The sequence below is a fragment of the Pan troglodytes genome, chromosome 19 (assembly GCF_028858775.2).
Source record: "Pan troglodytes isolate AG18354 chromosome 19, NHGRI_mPanTro3-v2.0_pri, whole genome shotgun sequence".
Taxonomy (NCBI): domain Eukaryota; kingdom Metazoa; phylum Chordata; class Mammalia; order Primates; family Hominidae; genus Pan; species Pan troglodytes.
In genome coordinates this window covers 74,170,631-74,189,031 of record NC_072417.2, presented here as the reverse complement: position 1 = coordinate 74,189,031, position 18,401 = coordinate 74,170,631, and the positions used below count along the sequence as shown (strand labels likewise).

The window sequence follows — 18,401 nt, the reverse complement described above, 5'->3', positions numbered from 1 at the left end:
AGTGAGCATGCCTCTTCTTAAGAGAAAATATGGTCCCTCTGAAGTATGCATCCTAAACAGACTTAAAAATAGTTGCTTCCAGGCCAGATGGCAAACTTTCTAACATGATAATAAAAACTAGAAAAACGAGAGGACATCAATTTAGTTTTTTGACATACAAAAAATATTTTTTGTATGTTTACTAGTTTAGAGTCTAATCAGCTCATGTCAAAAGCTAAAATCTCTTATACATCTATAAGTTACATACAATTCTGTTTTGGAACACACAAGTAAAAAGCATCAACACAGTGTTATTTTTACATAAGCTCAGTATCTCCTACAGAAAATAAGTATTTTATGGTAAAACTATGCTTAATTTCAGTAAAGAATTATCGTTTTTATTTTTATATTTCATCATTTCTTTTTTCCTCTGATAGGGCCTTAAATTTCATCAGTAAAAGTCTGTGTTTATTAAGGAGTCAAAAGAGTTTTCACCCTGAAAATAACTTGCTATCTGCTACATAACATAGTGTTGTGTGTTGGGTATGAAGCATATTGGGTAAACACATTCATATCAAGTTATTTCTATCATCAATCTATAATCTGGAATGATTGTGGTATTTCAGCAAAATAAAAACATAAAAATATATGTGTGTCTTTAAGATTTGCAGAGGAATAAAAAGGAGAAATAATCTAATAAAAAGAACGTTATGAATAAAATATCTTCTATGGGATACACTCAAAGTTAGAAATTTTAACTTGGGTTCAATCTGCCCTTCATCCTAAGTTTTTAAAAGTCCAAGAAAGCTTGGCAGAAGTAGAAGGGCTTTTCTAGCAATATGCCAGTGACATACAATGTATGAACTTTTCCACAATGACCTAGAATATTTCTATCACAAAATAACCTTTTGTTGACAGAAAGATAAAACATTGAAAAATAATACATGCGTGAATGTATTAGAAAAGTGCTAGCTTTGTATATTATGTAAATTTACAGATTGCTGACCCAACCCTCATAGGAAAGCACTCCAGTGCTAACCCTTTTTTTCTCTCTTGTTCTCAACATCTCCCTTTCTCCTCCAAAAGGGGTCTTTAAAAAATCTCATTACAGAACATTTGCAAGTTTAGAAAGAATTTCTCTGGGTGTTTGGATGCCTTCCCTCATTTATTTAATCATTTGTTAAGTTAATAATACAATGATAGAAAAATATTTAAATTTATATTGATGCCCAAAAGTTTAACTGTATTGATTATGTGGACTCATCCATTTTTTTAAAAATGGTTATACATGAGAACAAGACATACTCTTGATGGACTCCTTTCTACTGATAATTCCTGTTCCTTTACTACCCTTAGTTTTTCACACATAACCCCATGTTCAATAATTTTTTAAAAATTTGACTTAACTTTTGAGCAAAAAAAAAAGAAAAAATGGAATACATTCAACTTTCAGCATCATAAAAATGACAATCATAAAACATCATATTTACTAAGCCTGATACGAATCAATGTAATCAAAAGAAAAACAAACACACAAGCAAACAAAAAAACCGAATATCCAAATTAACAAATAAGATGCTAAATTAAAAATCAGGAGTTTAACTCTTTGTCATTTCTTCTGAGGAAACGCTTAACTGTCTAACCATAGAACGAGAATCATTTTCACTGCAATCAGAGGAAGTTGTAGGGATATTAACATTACTAGGACTTCAAAAATATTTGCAAAGGCTACTGAAGTTCCCCATTTTTCTTCCCTTGGCCTTTATTATGTAATCCAGCCAGGTCAACATATTGAATTTCTCTGGCCTATTTTTTTCTCCACACTCAACTGCAAAGAGAGAAAAAAAAGAGTACAAAATTCTAATGATATCTGCTTAAAAATTACAGGACAATGATCTCCATCTGAATAGGACAGATGTGAAGTATCTGTGGACAGCATGAGAAGCAGCAATGTGCTCCAGTGCCTTCTGTGGAAGGACACAAGCATGGAAGGAGCTAACATGAGACAGAAGCACCGTTTCTTTTCATTTTTAAAACATAAAAGAATAGTCAATATTTGAGTTTAAATGTAAGACCCAATATTGATCTAAGTATTACAAGTGGTATAACAGCTTTCTATAAAAGAAAAAATATTCTTTGTATTCTTTTAGAAGTTTTCTCTCATTCTCAATCTTAGTTTCTAACATAAGACCTAAATGGGAAAACTGGAAGCATTTTATTTCAAATAACTAAAGATATTAATAATCTGTCTAAAGTTATTCTATTCTGTCATAAATTTTTCTTAAAGGTCTAACAGATTTGTGTAAATGTGGCAGGTAAGAATAAATTCTCCTCTCCATATAAATCGTATCTTTCAAAAAATGAAATCATAAAATTTTAAAATATTTAAGAGAACAAGATTAGTTTACATGAACTGTTTATAGCTTGATCAAAACTCTTAGAAAACACTAATTAAAACTTTCTAATTTAATTAAATGCAAATTTTAATTCTTTAAAATTTACCCTTATATAATATGAAAACATTTTATGAGGAAGACATATACTCATATGGACTACCCATTGTCTACCTGTCATGTATGTTTTTTGATAAGCAATTCAAAAATAACAGTAGCTTAAATACAATGCTACATGCAAATTCAGAGCTTGATACATTCCTATTTATTTGTAATATTGAAAGCAAAATTCAGATTCAAAAATTCACACTGGGATTATTTATCTTAAATTCCTATGTTTAAAAAGGTATGTTATATGTGTAATTCTTTTGTATTATTTTATATAGTCATCCAAACTCAAATATCCTAAACTAACCTAGATGACACATAATACCAGGGAAGTCCAAAGTGACTAAAATGTTGAAGATGCATAGTTTACTTTCCAACAAGCTTATTTTGTTACCAAAGGGAACGACTGTATTTTATAACGACTCATCTGAAAGTACATGAATGTAAAGGACTAAACCTGTTTAATGGAGAATAAAGAACTAGCAGAAATTGTGATATACCAAAAGCAAATTCTTAGCTAAGTGTTAACGTTGCAACTTGAAACTAATAAAAAGTTTGTAGAAAATCTACATTTCATTTAAAAATTTCATTTTTCATACAAAATACATATATTACCCTATAACTGGATATACTAAAAACATATTTATTTAGCATATAATGTTTTATTTCAGAACAGTACATAAAAACATTCTCAGGTTGAATGCTAAATAACATGGAAAAATAGCAAAAACTATTAAAACAAAGGAGCTCTTATAAACAAAATGGAAGAAGTTGTCAAATTTATATTCATTTGCTGCCTTAATTTGAGGTTTCATTAAGATCTTAATGGAAAAAACATGCACCACTGGGAAAGTAACATTTTAAAGGAGGACCTTTTAGTCTAGTATAAGTGACTAAAAACGAGTTTCTTGTGAGCTAACGATGGCATCAAACAAACCACAAAGCAGTCTTCTAAAAGACAGGCAATGATTTAAAAGTCTACTATATTTAATATATCCCTTTCTTTAATCTGGCTCTTTTAATCTTGTTTCAACCTCAAATCATTTCTGGTTGACAAGTGCTTTTGCTTAAATGTGAGGAGCACGTAAGCTATTGAAGGAATGAACTTTACTTACTTAACATACAACAGTTGTTATTCCATCTTTTACTTCTATGCAAAACTTCAATCTTTATTAACACACTACAACTCTTTGCTTTGTACTTAGAAGAAGAATTTATCCTAAAATGGAATTTAATTCTAAGTTTACAAAGAAATTTTGTCATATGTTGAATGTGGCATTTAAAATTCACTGATCACTGGAAGGCTCATAAGTAAGATCTGTGTATCTTATTTGTTTTTAGAAGACATCTGGTTAACAAAATGAATAAAGATCGACTTTCATGAGATTTATATTCTTGTATATCCTGAATTTGTTTAGAATAGTTTTGCAAACTGTGTCTAATTATAATTTTCAAGGAGGAAAATTTTATGTTGATTTGTTTTATGTCACCTATTATTAAGCAATAACAAAGTTTTCAGATCTTCCTATGGCATATAAACATTGAAATAAGTTTGTGTCAAATAATAATTAACCTTAAAGAACTATTTAAGCTTCTTTCTGTCCAAGAGGAAAAAACGTTGGAATGTTTTTTTCTAGTGTAATAGAACAGTATGAACAATCCCCAGTTAGCAGTTATGAGAACTACACATATGTGCAGAACTCTTTTCAGTATTCTGACTAAATTAATAAAATTAATATAGCTTACATTTCTCAAAACTTCGCACTGGTTAACATATCCTTAAAAGTGAAAAACATAATCTAATTTAAATAAGCTTCTTTTGAAACACGGTATTTTTCCCTGAAACAGGAAAAGAAACAGTGGTAGCAGCTAACATTTACTGCACATTTACTATGTGTCAGGCACTGTTATATACTAACACATACTGAGATATGTATCAGCTTATTTAATACTCATAGTGAGTCCATTACGTAGGTACATTTAATACATAAGGAAATAAGAAATAGAAAGGTTTTAGAAAACTCCCCCCAAATCATATAGCTAGTAAGTGTGTGAATTGGGATCTAAGACCCAGGCAGTCTGATTCTTAACCATTAAACATTTTATACCATTCTTAACACATTCTACTTCCTATCTTTACATGAAAGTATTAAATATATTCGAATTCTTTTCTATGACCTTCCTGTCTAAGACTGACAAAGCTGTATTCTATGCACCGATATGAAAGAATTTACCAAATAATTAAGCTATGATGAGTATGTGCTAATAATTCAAAATAATAAATTATTTAGGAAGTTTGATGTAAAATATATATTTTGTCATTATGTAGCTCCTTAAATACCTAAACTATTCAAAAACAGAACTTTTGTCTCTTTAGGACCAAATAAAATGCAACAAAAACTTTATAAGGTGCTTTTGGTATACCTTAAATATATTTATACTTCAAAATAAATCATGTCCTCAAATGCTATGCATGATATGTAGGGAACTTCTAATGCCATAATACTCAAAGCTTTAAACTTGGGTATTAGCCTTGTCTTGTAATATTTACGAGCATTATGAGAGAATTCTTCTATTTAAAAAAAATTCATCTGTGGGTTTTTTTTGTTTGTTTTTTACTTTTTAAAGAATGAAGTGAAACCAAGAAAACCACTTTTCTAAAGCTTAAATATCAACATTGATGTTCCATCTACAAATTATTCAGTAACTTGGTGCATCTATCTGTGATCAGGCCATGCAACTGGAAACAAAACTACAAAACAAATTACTTTTTGAGAGTACAGCAAATGAATGAGGCATGCGGGACTGAACTGGAACTCACCATGGAGCTTTTATGGAAAAACACCCCGCTCCAAAGAGATAAGGCCTTCATGGAAAAGGGGGAAAAATGCACAAAAAATTAGAGAAAAACTCATTTAACATTAGCAAATACAAGTATATCATACTGTTATAGAGTATGGATAAAAATAACTAAAAAATTAGTAATCATTTACAATTCTGCTGTACATACTGTCTGATATAACCAATAAACAGAATGATGTGTAGTAACAAGGCCCTTAATTTTCAGAGTTAGAGATTCAAAATTTTCTATTTCTCCCCCTTTTCTGGAGCACCCCTGTAGTATTTCTAAGTTAAAATAAAATAAAATTCACTGCTGAAGCCCTTTAAAACAAGGTATAAGTTAAATGGAATAACCAGATGGAGAAGAGTGAGATCAACAGCAACCAATGTGTAGCTATGTGACACAAAATGGTTAAAATTAGCTAACGATGACTGGATAAAAAATTTGATATGAATTGTCTGCTTTTCACTGGTTCCAGTCTCAGAACCACAGAAAGAGGCACATATTTTTCAAGCTACTTATTTGTCGTAAGTTGAATTGTATATTGTTGGTCAAAGGAAAAAACACTAAGTACAACTAGTATAACTTTTCTCTATTTTTGGCCATAATCCAGGAAATTAGGATATCTCTTAATAGTGGTCTAAGAGGTTAGCTTCCTTTACCTGGTCTGCACTAGATTAGGTTAGTACACAGCAAACTAAAGCTACAATCACTTGTTTTAAATACAACTGGGAAACTGGGACTTCAATGTTATACATATTTCTTCTCAAAATTCTGTTCCCAGCATTTAAGATATGCCATGCACATATGCACATAAAGAAAACTGAGTGATTTAATGATATCCAAACCAAATGGTACTGTAACATCTGACATTTGGAAATCATAACAAATGGAGGAGAAAAGCACATTGGTAAAATGTGGGTATTTCCTTCTTCAAAATTGGTTCTAGAATTAAAAAATAAAAATCCTGCTGATTAGCCTTAATTTTTTTCCCAGTAAACTGAGTATATTTGACCACAAAGCAAAACTTGAGAAAAATGTTTTCACGACAGTGAGTACAATTTTGAGGCTTGAAGCGCATTATATACAAAGAAAGGAACAGAGACATATAAGAGATAACTAGAAGAAAGTGAGGTAGAAGGAAAAATGGGATAGATAAAAAATAAAACAAAACTTTAGAGATGATGCCAATGCCAATGACAAGCAAGGATAGCTCTCTCTCAGTTAGAATAAGAACATACCCAGCGGTACGATGTCAGCATCCACATTTAAAATAGTAGATTTTAAACTTTTTTGACTGTGAACCCACAGAAATACATTTTAAGGTGTAAGCTGGTATGTGCACGAGTACACACAAACAAGACAGAAACAAAATTTAATGAATGTGTTATTTGTAATAAATGTTACTATTTTTATTTCAATGTTTTATAAACATTAATGTTGAGATTATGTTACAATGCAGATAAATGCATATTCTAACACTGTGGGTCTGGCTGGGATCTGAGATTCTGTATTTCCAATAAGCTCCTAGATAACAGCAATGCTGCTGGTCCACAGAACCAGTGGCAGAATCGCATTTTTATTCTTCATTAAAGAAAAAAAAATGTTGGCCATAATCTCCTTATATGATTTCATGACTAATTACCTCAAAACCAAAATGTTACTAGAGCTCAGCTTGCAGTTTGACAAACACAGATTTAAATAACTAAAACTACTTGAAGACTACAATCTCTCAACTGAATAGTGAGCCCGTTCTGAAATGATAGGAAAAGGAATGGTTCACGCCATTTCTATATGCCTACAAATACCTCTAAAATGAAGAGGTTTTCGTTGTCATATAGTATACAACTTCTCTTAATTTCACCTAATTAGGCAAGACACCTGAACTAACCAAATTGTCCAAATGATTCTGACAGAAGTGACTGTAATCTGGAATGTCCAGGTTTATGTCATTATATTGTACCTACTCAGGGCAGTCTCCCATCTCATCCAGAACATCAGCATATTGATTTATTATAAAGAATTTAGAAGTTTAACTTAGTCCTTATTACTTAAAAGGTTTTTCCATTGACTGCAAAAACCAAACAAGCAAAAATGAAACAAAAACTTCAAGTGTCTAAAAATTCAAAAGACCATCTGATATTCCCTACCTGTAGAGCCAGTAAATACCTTTCTTCCAGGTTTGGGTTTCCTTTTATGTAAAAAGGAAACATACGTTAGCCAAAGAAAAATATAGAAACTTAAAAAAAAAAAAAAAAAAAAAAAACCTCGAGATTTTCCTTTCCAGGCAGTAACATGTTGCCAAAAGGAGATTTCTCCAACTACTTCCTTGTCCCATAATCCTAAAATGCACCATAAAACTCAGACACTGTAGTTTACAGGCCTGTACTAAATAAATAACATCATTGTTAAGTTTGAATACAGTAAGGTTCACTATTCACAATTTGACCCACTTGTGTTAGTTTAAAGTTATCCTAATTCAATCAAACTAGGATTCACTGGCTAACAGAACTCAAGGAGAAAGGGAACTGGAGAGACAAGGTTAGAACCTGGTTTAGCATGTACAATTGGCATGTATAAAATCTATACTCATCTGCCTCTGGCCTAGTCCTACAAGCTAGACCTCTGCCATATACATGTAAAAGAAGATCCACAAACTCCAAAGAATTATAGTGACTGACGTAATTACTGTCTTTGTATGGATAGTGTCAGCTGTTCTTTTGAAATGTGCCTGCTTCATCTTTCCTCAGTAGCAAAGGAATGAAAATATAAAGTCACAAAGTACAAATCCATGATCCAGCTGTCTTCACCTATGACTTCACTCTCTCCTCCCAAAAGTTCACAGCTATAGTTTTGTATTAAAGTGAGATGAGAGTGGAAAGAAAAAGAGATGATGTGAGTGGGAGTGTACACTGAATGAAATATTCTCTGTATTAACACAGGCAACCCAAATTACTATATTCAAACTTGAATAATTGGTGTTTTCCAATCACCATTAAATTTTAGCAGGCTTAACAATCCTGCCATATAAAACCTACTCAATTTGTCATAATTATATCCTTTTTGAGCTGAATTCTGATTTTCAAATCTCAGGAAAATCTGGTCAAGAGACTAAAAATCCAGAAATATTACAGACTTATATATAGGCCACCGTGAAATGACCTGGCCATTAGTTCTCAAAGGGTTTCTTCAGGAGACTCCCAGAAGATAGGAAAGAATTATGTTTTATAATATACCATAACACTATGTAAGTCATTCAACTGATTCATTTTGTTGAATGCCACATGGTACCACAAAGTCTTCAATCTTACTAGCTGAAAACAAGGTAAATACGAAGAATTTTTTTAATATGAGAAAAAAGCAAAACTAGATTTGATTTGAAATCCTCCAATCCTCTATAATCTGACTCTAGTGCTAAAAGGTATTAGTAACAATTCTGTTCAATCATCTCCAGAGTTAAAGAAGTACGTGGCATCTAAGAGACAAATTTTATAAACATACTCTATAAACCTTATTTTTCAATTAATCATGTCCTAAGACAATTCAGGCACTGCCACAGAACAGACATCAGAATGAGCCCATATAAATATTAAATGTAATAAACAGAGATGAAGCAGAGAAAAAGCTATACAACATTATGTGTCAAATATTGAAGCAGAGCCATATTTCTCTAAAAATAAATTCTAGGGATGCTAATGACTTCTAAATTCTGTGTGCCCTCTGTTAAAACAACAACTGAAGTGAACTTGCATTTCCCACATGCATATCAGTAAATTATTCCTAATATCATTTTTAAGTTATACTTTGAATTTTTCATTAATTTTAATTGCTCCCTACCAAAGAGACCTATCGTATTACTGGTAGTAAACTACTGATCTGTAGGGGAAACTGAAGCTAAAACAGACAAGTGTCTAATTTGAGATACACATGATACCCAATTTTAAGTGATAAACTCAAGATTTAGAAGATTTTCATTAGCAGGCTGGGCATGGTGGCTCATGCCTATAATTCCAGCACTTTGGGAGGCTAAGGCAAGACTGAGGGTAGGAGTTCAAGACTAGCCTGGGCAATACAGCAAGACCTATCTCTTCACAACATTTTAAAAATCAGCCAGGTGTGGTGATATAGGCCTGTAGTACCAGCTACTCAGGAGGTTGAAGTGGGACGATCACTTGAGCCCAGGAGTTTGAAGATACAGTGAACTATGATCACACTACTGCACTTGAGCCTGGGTGACTTTTCATTAGGAAAAAAACATTGATAATGTTAAAATTCTGTTATATGTGGCAAAAAAAGAGATGAACATAACATAAATAATGTCAAACTTCTGTAGAAATTTATGCCTGCTGACTTTTAAAAATATGGTATAGGCTGGGCGCAGTGGCTCACGCCTGTAATTCCAGCACTTTGGGAGGTGGAGGCAGGTGGATCACGAGGTCAAGAGAATGAGACCATCCTGGCTAACACAGTGAAACCCCATCTCTACTAAAAATACAAAAAAATTAGCCAGGCGTGGTGGCGGGCGCCTCCAGCTACTCGGGAGGCTGAGGCAGGAGAATGGTGTGAACCCAGGAGGCGGAGCTTGCAGTGAGCCAAGATCACGCCACTGCTCTCCAGCCTGGGCTACAGAGCGAGACTCCATATCAAAAACAAAACAAAACAAACAAACAAACAAAAAATATAGATATGGTATATAGTAGACATCATCCAAAAAAAATTCCCAGATTTACAGTATGGTGTGGTTTAAGTACTCCACTGATTTAGCAGAAAAATTGGAACTCAAACTATGTTAAATATATTGCATGTGTAGTCACATCCATACATACTCCAATGAAAATACATTGTCCATTATTTAATATCTAGAACCAAACATCCATTGCTTAGCTATGAAGAACTGGTACTTACATAAGGCAGAAACATGAGGTGGGGAATTACCCAAGCTATTATATCTGTATCTAGTGGGTCTTTCTCCAAATATTTCCAATTTAATTCTCCGAACTTTGCCTATAAAGTTTAAGGCTCAGGCCAAACTGTGTAACTGAGCCAAGGTGTACCTAATTGAATTAAAATAAGGAATAGACCTTCTTCTGCAAGGCCTACTATATGCCAATATCATTTACTCACACAGCCAAGTCTGATGGTAGATTTGGTCTACAAATATCAACCGGATGTGTCTGAATAAATGCTATTTAATGCTTCCATTTAATATCATTTAAAAGCATCTATGCTTTCTAAGTGGGGCCTGAGCTCATCAGCACTGGCTTATGGCTGCTCAACAGTCCTGAGGCTTAGAAATGGGACCAAAGAACTGGTAGAAACTCATACATGATAAGGATTAAAAGATTATAATCCATATATATAAACTTTTTTTTTTTCAGGTGAAGAAATTTACCGAGGACACACTGGCAAATAGGTGGCAGAACCCAGATGAGAAGAAGCCAGGGCCTCAGACTCCTAATTCCATATTTTTTCCACTACATTATTTAACCTACTTCTACAGGGTGCATCTGAAGCTTCCTAATAACCACCTAAATCTTCACAAAGAAATGAATAAACATGGCCGGGTGCGGTTGCTCATGCCTATAACCCCAGCACTTTGGGAGGCTAAGGCAGTTGGATCACTTGAGACCAGGAGTTCAAGACCAGCTTGGGCAACATAGAGAAATCCAATCTCTACAAAAAATACAAAACTTAGACAGGCATGGTGGCACACACCCACCTGTAGTCCCAGCTACTCGGGAGACTGAGGCAAGAGAATCACCTGAGCCCAAGAGCAGAGGTTGCAGTGGGTGGAGATCACACACCACTGCACTCCAGCCTGGGTGACAGAGCAAGACTCTGTCTCAAAAGAAAAGAGAAGAAATGAAATGAGTAAATATAAAGATGGGGAGGGGGAAAGAAATGAGGAGCTACTTCCATTTAAGGAAAAGGAAACCTACAAGAGAGCAAATCATCCCATGTTTACTTCACAAAAAGTGCTCCACCTAGTAAGAGCAAGGAAGTAACTTCATTTTCAATTTTAATATTTTTTATTCCCATGGAACTACCTACCATGACTTCTTTTTGAAATTTACTGTTCTCTGCTTGTGTCCATAAAATAATTTGGAAATATAAATAATTTTAGATTTAAGCAGATAAAATTAAGCTCATTGATGAACATTTTTTTGTGAATTGTTACATAGAAAATATTTTTTAAAACTTGCTCACTCACTTGATAATGCCAAACATCTATGAAATGCTGCTAATAAATCCCTACTACAAAACCTAACATCCAAGATATGGTGCAACCTCTTAGCACCTAATTTCACTTTTAATAGATTAGGAGAACTATTCTTACTTACATATGATAAGAACATGATAACCGGGACTTTTTAAACCTCCAGTCTTAAACTGAAGGAAAACAGAGTCTGTTTGAATGGGTGATTATTGGAGCCAAATAATGTCTAACACTTCTTTTACCTCCATCAATGTATACTGTCACAGAGTTAAGCAGCAGCTGTTGCCAAAACAGGCCTTATTACCTCCAAGTGCTGCTTCAAGGTACTGAACAAGAAGGTGTAAATACATCTGTCTTCTGCTATTTGTAGTTCTACTGGCCTCATGTATGTCTCGCAGTGAGACAGATGGTCCCTGACACTGCACAGGCTTTCAGGCATATGTATTTGCAAACATAAGAAGGCAGATGTTGAATATGGTAAACACACGTTTTGTCCCCTTAAGGTTTAAGTTGAGGCTTCTATCTCAATTTGGGTATTTAATTACTGGATCCTAGAAATCTTTAGAAATCTCTACTTTAGAAATATAACACTTTATGGTTATTTTATGACCATGTGCAAAATACCTCGGACATAGATGAAGTGGAAACTTATCTAACCTAAGTACATAATTTTACCAACTACATTATCAGGTATATTGAAAACAGAATATAATTTACCTGTCTATAAGTGGGTCACTCTGTGTTCTCTTTCTACATAATCCATGTCAAATACTTCTTGTTGATTTTATTTTAAAAATACTAGGAAAGGAATTTTATAAAAGCAAAGCTTGAGTAAATGAGAATTTCCAGAATAAAGAGAGACATGGAAAATGAAAACTCTCATATGCTCATCACCCTGGTGACGTTAATGGAGCCATCAGATTTCTCAGCAAATACAATACAATTTAATGCCAATAATTAATGGAAATTAGCTAACTCCAGTCTTAAGAATTTGTCATAGTAAAAAAAATTTAATAAAATAAATATAGCCTTTAAAATCTAATAGGATGAAAGCTAATGGGATGAAATATTGTCTGAGATTTGCTTCAAAACTCAGAATATAGCAAAAATGAAAATTCACAGAATATATTTGGTTCTCACGAATCAAATATTACTTTTGACAAGGCAAAATACATGTATTTTAGTGAAAATATTAAATTTTAAGATAATCAAACCATATATTCTGAAAACTTTATGATTAAACATTTTAGATAACTTATAGTAAAAGAACAATCAGAAAAGTCAATAGTAGTTTCCAGGTATAATCAACAAACTCTTCAGAGAGTGGCTTAAGGAGCGATCCCCAACCTTTTTGGCACCAGGAATAGTTTCATGGAAGTTTCACTTCAGATCATGAGGCATTAGATTCTCATAAGGAGCGTGCAACCTAGGTCCCTCACACGTGTAGTTCACAACAATAGGGTTTGCACTCTTACGAGAATCTAATGCCGATGCTGATCTGACAGGAGGCAGAGCTCAGGTGGTGATGCTCACTCGCCTGTTGTTCACCTCCTGCTGTGCGGCTCAGTTCCTAACAGGCCAGGGACTAGTACCAGTCTGGGGCCCAGGGGTTGGGGACCTCTGGCTTAAAGATATTGAGTCTTGTCATCTAGCAACAGTCAAGTATGACCGACCACTATCATCAAAGTCTTATCAGTCACTGTACTCTATATTAATAGGAAGGGATAAAAAATAGTAGATGGCGAGGGAAAAAAGGAATAGTAGGTTGGGTAATTTGTAGTACACTAAAGCTATACTACAAGTAGAAAAATCATTATAGACAACAATTATGTGGAATTAAGAAAAACTAATGAAGTACGTTCAAGATCTCTTCTTCTGATAACTGTACTACAGTTATATAAGAGAATGTCTGTGCCTTTAGAAATTACACATTGAAGTATGTAGGGATAAGGGTATATTAAGGCTGCAAAAATGTAACATGCCTGTAATCCCAGCACTTTGGGAGGCCGAGGCAGGTGGATCACTTGAGGTCAGGAATTCAAGACCAGCCTAGCCAACATGGCGAAACCCTGTCTGTACTAAAAATACAAAAATTAGCTGGATGTGGTGGCACACACCTGTAATCCCAGCTACTAGGGAGGCTGAAGCAGGAGAATCACTTGAACCAGGGAGGCAGAGGCTGCAGTGAGCTGAGATCGCACCATTGCACTCCAGCCTGGGAGACAGAGCAAGACCACGTCTCAAAAAAAAAAAAAAAAAAAATTGGGGAATTTGGGTAGACAAGAATTCCTTTGGCTAGTCTTGAAACATTTCTGTAAGTCTGAAACTATGTCACAAATAAATTAAAAGCTAGTACTCATTGTGGGGCAAGTATCAATTATTCTCTCTAAACACTTCAATAGAAGGCTTGCTAAAAAAGAATTCGAAACTATGGCAGAAATAAAATGGTATAAATTGAGATACAAAGCCTAGTAAACAATATGATACAAGTATCTTAACTAACATTTGTTTCAAAGCACATAAAATAACTCAAATTGATAACACTTCCCTTATTAATAAATTGTTCATAACGCAACAGAATACATGCTCCAAAAATCTGAGAACAGAGAGCAAATTTTTGTAAGAAAAGGAAACATAAGAATTTTATCTAAATTCATAATGTGTGGTAACACAGGAGGACACCAAATGACTAACAGTTTCTATTCATCTCAGTGTAGAGAGAAATCGGGTTGTAAGAGGGGGAGAGAGAGAAAGAAAGCAAGAGATTTTATCTTCTTATGGAAAATTTCAAATACTACATAAAAAAGCAGACTCACTTCCTACCCCTCACCATAAATATTATGAATTAAATTCTAACATCATATCATTTTATGCACTAAACTTCAGTTACTATTTCAGAGATATATTTGGAGAAGCTCATTAGAAAAAGAGAGCTAATTCTTTGCATTATAAAACAGGACAGCTCTTTTGTTAAAATTAAATAAACACGCACCAGAAACAAAGCACCAGAATATGCTTTTATGACTCCAGGAGCCTTTTGAACCTTCTTAAATTTCCCTCACTCTGAATATAAAATTAAATTACAGAGAAACAATTTTGAGGATGGTTTCACTTAGATTCAGAAAAGACAGGCTAAAATTTGTAAGTACTTTGGAGAATTGTACAATGCTGGAGTGAATCAAGATGATACAATTATGTACTGACTAACTTCAGTAAGTAAAAAAGAAACTTTAAAGTTATGATTCCAGATTTAGTCCCATGTTTGATTCTACATCCCAGGAATGTAATATACAATGAAAAAATAACCTAATTGTGAATATAAAGGACATAACCTCTTCATTATTCACAGCCATTATTCTTACATTATTTTAAAATAAACTAACAGAGGAAGAGAAAGTTGAAATCCAATTTAAAATTATACCTTTCCTGGGCCCAAGGAGTTAAAAAGCTGAAAAAAATTAAGAAGATATACAGACCAAATTATTGGTGCCTTAAGATGTCTGATTTGGGATGAAGTTTTGCTGAAAAACACAGCAAATGCCACAGACTCAATTTTATGTCTGCATGCAGCAACAGGATCTTTTTATATACAAACACCACTCCACCTAGCTACAGAGTCAATTTCTATGTTATGGTGATACCTGGAGCTCAAAGGCCTTGTCCCTGAGACTACTGAGTATTTCTTCTCACAAAAGTGACCTCTGTAAGCACATTAATACGGAGCACAACAAAATTAAGATATATTGACATAGCAGCCAAATAATACATTCCTTTCATTGGAAAGAACTTGAGAACTGTTTGAGGCCAGACAGGGTTTTCTCTTGACTACTTTAATACAGAAATGTAAAAAAGTTGTTTCATTTCCAATTAGATTAAACTTCAGGATTGCTCATTATGGAAAACAAATAATTTGCCTATAGACATATATTTTCTGATATAAAATGGATTCCCAGTGTTAATATACAATTGAATATCTAATGATATCATAGACCTAGCAGTTTATTTTCAGGAACCTAATGAAGTGATAATCTTATATTCCTAAGGGGTAGCAAATTGCTAAAATAAGCACAAATAAATCAAGTGAGTCATCAAAAGTCTTTAAGGAAGTTAATGACCAATCTTAAATAAAGCCCAAATCTTAGTGCACTGGCTTTGAAAAGTACCAATGACATCACATTGTCCTGACACTAATGACAGATTATTATATGTAAATTATATCTCAATATAGATGATTTTTTCAAAGTACTAAAAAGATGGTTGTCATCTAAGGTTCTCTCCGTATTTGTATCTGTCAAAATTTGGGAGTCATTTCAAATCCCGAAAGAGCCAGGAAAATGAAACTGTACTTGCAGGCAAAGCCACAAGGCAGTAAGCATAAGACGAAGTAGATGGATCTGTTTTTGATTAGCCAATACTAGTTTTCACAGCTTGTCACTGTTTTGTTTTTCTCGATGAATGTGTGTATACATGGTTGTGTGCAAGTATGCTTGTGCAAGTTCTATGCTTTGTACTTAATCTGATGCCATTAAGTCTCATTTGAGCTGGAAATGAAGAACATAATAAAAACCACACAAAGAAAAAGTATGTTTTATTTTTATTCATTCCACCCTATAAAACAGCTGTTAAAAAAGCATCAAGTCTAAGGCCTTACCCGGTTCGTTTGGTGATGGTCCCCAATGTCATCGGCTGCTTGATTTGTGCAAGAGGCATCACTACCATCAAGCTGGGAAGAGGAGAGAGCCGAGGGTTGCCAGGGTTGTTGTTGGTAAAATTGTTATAGGAGTCTTGGCTGTTCAGTTTCCCTACAAAGAGAAAAATAAAGAAAAGCATCACTGAGGAAGGTTCTCTATCTCCCGTTCTCTATCTCCGATAGGGTTTTCACTGACTCCAGTAATCATTTAAGAAAGGCATCAAAGGTAGAATTGATGCCAAGAGAATTACAATTATGTGGATGAGAAGAAACCAAACTATTCTTGGAGAGCTGGATAGCTCATGACTGTAATCCCAGCACCTGGGGAGGCCAAGGCAGGAGGCCAGGAGTTTGAGGCCAGCCTGGGCAACAGAGTGAGACCCCATCTCTACAAAAAATATCAAAAATTAGCTGAGTATTGTGGTACACGCTTGTCATCCTAGCTACTAAAGACTGAGACAAGAGGATTACTTGAGTCCAGAAATTCAAGGTTACAGTGAGCTATGATAGCACCCCTGCACTCCAAGCCCAGGTGGCATAGAGAGACCCTGTCTCTAAACAAACAAACAAAAAAGAAGTATTCTGGTAACACCAAGTGTGACTTAATTATTAACATATTTCAGTCTTTGGGAATTAGGGCTGAATTCCTAATCTTTCTAAAGACAGTTAAAGTATTTTGTTGCCCTGCTTAGGTCCTTACATCCAACACAATCTGCTAGTTCCCCCATACCTTGTCAATTTCTAAACAAAAGCCAGCTGAGTTTTTGATAGGGATTACATTTAATCTGGAGATCAATTTGGGGAATACTGCCATTTTAACAATAATATACCTTTTAATCCAAGAACTTAGGATGCCTTTCCATTTACCTAGGTATTCTTAAATTTCTTTCAATGTTGTTTTGTAGTTTTCAGGGTACAAGTTTTGTACTTCTTTGGTTAACTTACTACTAATTATTTCATTCTTTTTCATGCAATTTGAAAATGGAATTGTTTTCTTAATTTCATTTTTCAGATTATTCATTGTTAATGTATAGAAATACAGGTAACTTTTGTACATTGATCTTGTATCCTACAACTTTGCTGAGCTCATTTCTTAGTTCTAATAATGTCTTCTGGATTCCTAAGGATTTTCTACATACATAATTATGTCATCCTCAAAAAACAGATAGTTTTACTTCTGCCTTTCCAGTCTAGATGCCCTTTTTTTTTTTTTTTTTTTTTTCCCTCACTGACCTACCTAGAACTTCCAGTGCAATGTTGATTTGACAGGGGAAAAGCAAACTGTGATTTATTTTTAGTTCATTTTTGTGTCTGTAGTGAGAGCTGAGGTTCATTGTATTCATTTTTTTAATATAGAAGTGTAATTGTTCCATCACCATTTGCTAAAAAGATTATCCTTTCTCCTTTAATTGCCTTTCCACGTTTGTCAAAAACCAACTGACCATATACATGTGGTTCTGTTTCTGCATTGATCCATGTGTTCCATTGATCTATGTGTGTAGCCTTTCACCAATACCACATTTTCTCAATTACTGTAGTTTTCTAGTGAGTCTTATTAATTGATGGGTTTATAGAGAAACTATAAAAATTACCTAATTTTCTGTGTTACGGAATAAGCCAGTGCCTGTAATCCAACAACTCTTTCATGCAAAAAACTTCTTATTGACTTAATGTTAATTTTATATCACTGTTCTTGACTGTTGATAAAAATTATCAACCCCATTTATGTGGTTAGCAATAGATAAGGTATTTTTTAAATAACCACAGTAAACACACATATAATTTTTTTTTTACTAATTCGAATTAAGTTGACAAATTTATGTACACAGCAAAAGCATCCCCCCAAAAGTCCTAATTAATATCTTATTTCTGAAACACATCCTAAAAGACATCTGCTTTAAAAATAGCATGGATTCAGGATAGAGGGAGAACTACCACACAGTATCTAATGGTAGCCTGAGAGGTAGTGAAAAGTCAAAAGTGCCTTTCTAAAAAATCGTAACAAGATGACAGTGGCTTCAGAATTAGGATAGTGGCTTAATCAAATGTTACTTCTTCCTTGGACACAAATCTATCCTTTTATATTACTCTATAGAACTATCAAGTTAACCTTTGATAAATGTCTCTTTTGTAAAATATGGGGAAAGATAAGAAATTCATGCAAATAAAATA

General features: G+C 33.8%; 1 protein-coding gene across 16 annotated transcripts in view; it reads right to left on the bottom strand.

The window, feature by feature from the left end:
• BCAS3 (BCAS3 microtubule associated cell migration factor) overlaps window positions 1-18,401 on the bottom strand; it is a 718,021-nt gene that overhangs the window by 364,061 nt on the left and 335,559 nt on the right. For 9 of the 16 annotated variants that reach the window (XM_063799111.1, XM_063799112.1, XM_024350535.2 and 6 more), the window contains 2 exons: window positions 16,191-16,341; window positions 5,302-5,346 (listed from right to left, as the gene is read on the bottom strand). In XM_063799111.1, coding sequence (XP_063655181.1) covers window positions 5,302-5,346; window positions 16,191-16,341 — 196 coding nt within the window. The remainder of the gene's footprint in view (window positions 1-5,301; window positions 5,347-16,190; window positions 16,342-18,401) is intronic. The other 7 variants (XR_010153059.1, XM_063799122.1, XM_063799115.1 and 4 more) reach the window with 1 other exon arrangement.